The sequence below is a fragment of the Eimeria necatrix genome, genomic scaffold (assembly GCF_000499385.1).
Source record: "Eimeria necatrix Houghton genomic scaffold, Enh_scaff2621, whole genome shotgun sequence".
Lineage (NCBI taxonomy): Eukaryota > Apicomplexa > Conoidasida > Eucoccidiorida > Eimeriidae > Eimeria > Eimeria necatrix.
In genome coordinates this window covers 1-1,805 of record NW_013655244.1, presented here as the reverse complement: position 1 = coordinate 1,805, position 1,805 = coordinate 1, and the positions used below count along the sequence as shown (strand labels likewise).

The 1,805-nt window shown below is 56.5% G+C and overlaps 1 protein-coding gene across 1 annotated transcript; it reads left to right on the top strand.

The window, feature by feature from the left end:
* Nucleotides 1–611: 611 nt before the first annotated feature.
* ENH_00036010 (hypothetical protein) lies at nt 612–1,730 on the top strand (the record flags this gene model as incomplete). Its single annotated transcript, XM_013585122.1, has 1 exon — nt 612–1,730. One exon carries the CDS (start codon nt 612–614, stop codon nt 1,728–1,730), a length of 1,119 nt encoding a protein of 372 aa, XP_013440576.1.
* Nucleotides 1,731–1,805: the final 75 nt, after the last annotated feature.

The following is a 1,805-nucleotide window of genomic DNA, read 5'->3' as shown; positions in this document are numbered from 1 at the left end:
GCTGGCTAAAGTACGGTGGAATTGTAACCCGAAGGAATACACGGACCGGTTTGCGGCTGTAGCGGAGCGTGGGTTGGGTTTTGCCCCCGACGAACTCGCGGACTATTACTGCACCAGGCTACCGACAGACCTCCATCTTCTAATAACAATAACGGACAAGTGAAATATCAGTCGTGGGAACAAGCGGCGACCGCCGCAACACGGCTCTACGAGCCCAAACAGAGTGTGCTGGAACTCCGAGAAAGGACCAGTCGAGCCATTAGGGCTGCCGTCCAAGCTAATGGACCTCCTGGGCGCCAGGAAATTGAAAATCGCTCTGGGGGAACCCACGCGAACTGCTTTGAGTGTCAGGGTCTCGGACATCCGGCACGTGTCTGCCCCAGCAAAGGGGGACGTACCAGACGTCCGGGGGAAATCTGCAAGAAGTGTGGCGGTGTGGGACACTATGCTAGGGACTGTCCTACGTATGAACGAGTCCGGCCCGAGTCGCAGGACAAGAGCAGTAGGGCTCCCACCCGTCCTAGCACTGAGAAGACGGAACGATTAAACGTGCGGGCGTAGGCGTGGTTGAAGACGAGCGTTCTAGGCCGCGTAGCCATGGCAAAGGGTAGATGTGTGTGGCAGCGACAGGCCCTAATGCCATTCCAGTCTCCCTTGAGTGGGGGAGCGAACTCTTCCGCACTGCGGGAAGAACTAATACGAGCGATGGGCACGCGGAAGGGACTCAGCCGCTTTCGGAAACGCCGCGGGAATCTGGGTCAGCGTCGATCCTGAGTGAAGAGACTCCGGACGCGACGACGGATGGCAGCAGGAAGTCTGCAGAGGCAACAAAAGACGGCTATAGGTCAGATGTGACAGAGGTTGTGCCACACTGGTGGAGGGAGACTTGCACGAAAGAGCCTTACGACCAAGGGGGAGCGTTGTGTTGTGTGGGAGCGACGGCGGTAGTTCGCGTTGAGCTCGCAGGGAGTCCTTGTGAGGCTCTCTTGGACACTGGGGCTTCGAGAAGTTTCATTAGTCCTAAAACAGTCGAACGACTGCAACTGAAAGTGCGGAGACTTCCAAAAGAGCATAGGTTCACCGTAGCTAGAGGTGCACAACTACGCATTGATCGGATTGTGACGGGATTGACGATGTGGTGCGGACATGCACGTTTTTCCGGGGACTTTTTAGTGGAACCCGTTCCCTATGACTTAGTCTTGGGTTTGGATTGGCTGACGGAACACAAGGTGGCGTGGTGTTTTCAGTCAGACAAACTCCGAACCTACGTGAATGGCCATTGGTGCGAGTTACCGGTCGTTCGGACTGGTGAAGCAAAGCTGCGAGGTGACAGTCCCACTGTAGTCCACCCAAGGACCCCAGCAAAGCAAGCATATGAGATACTGGCCAAACAAGTGGCGGGTATGTCACCCGAGGAGGCAGCTATATTCCTACGCCCGCCTCCAAGGAGGTGTAAGTCCCATGCGAAGACTAAGGCGAAGGCGCGGATAACGTCACTCGTTCGTCAGGGGCCGGCTGAAACGAAGGATCTCAGCGCTCCATTTCACGGTTTGCATCTCATACTGGCTTTGCCCGAAGCCGGTTCGGCAGTGCCCCTAAGGCTCCCGGATGAATGGCAAGGCGCGCTTTGTTGCGCGTTAATTGGGAATCAACCCACGTCCTCCGGCTGGCGTAGTCCTTTGGCCTCAACCGCCTCGGTGGCAGCGGAGAGTGACGAGGAGTCTCCCTGACCTATGGCAAAACTGGATCACACTCTCTTCGACGAATGGATAACTTCGCCAGAGGCGCAGGATATTCCATGTGAG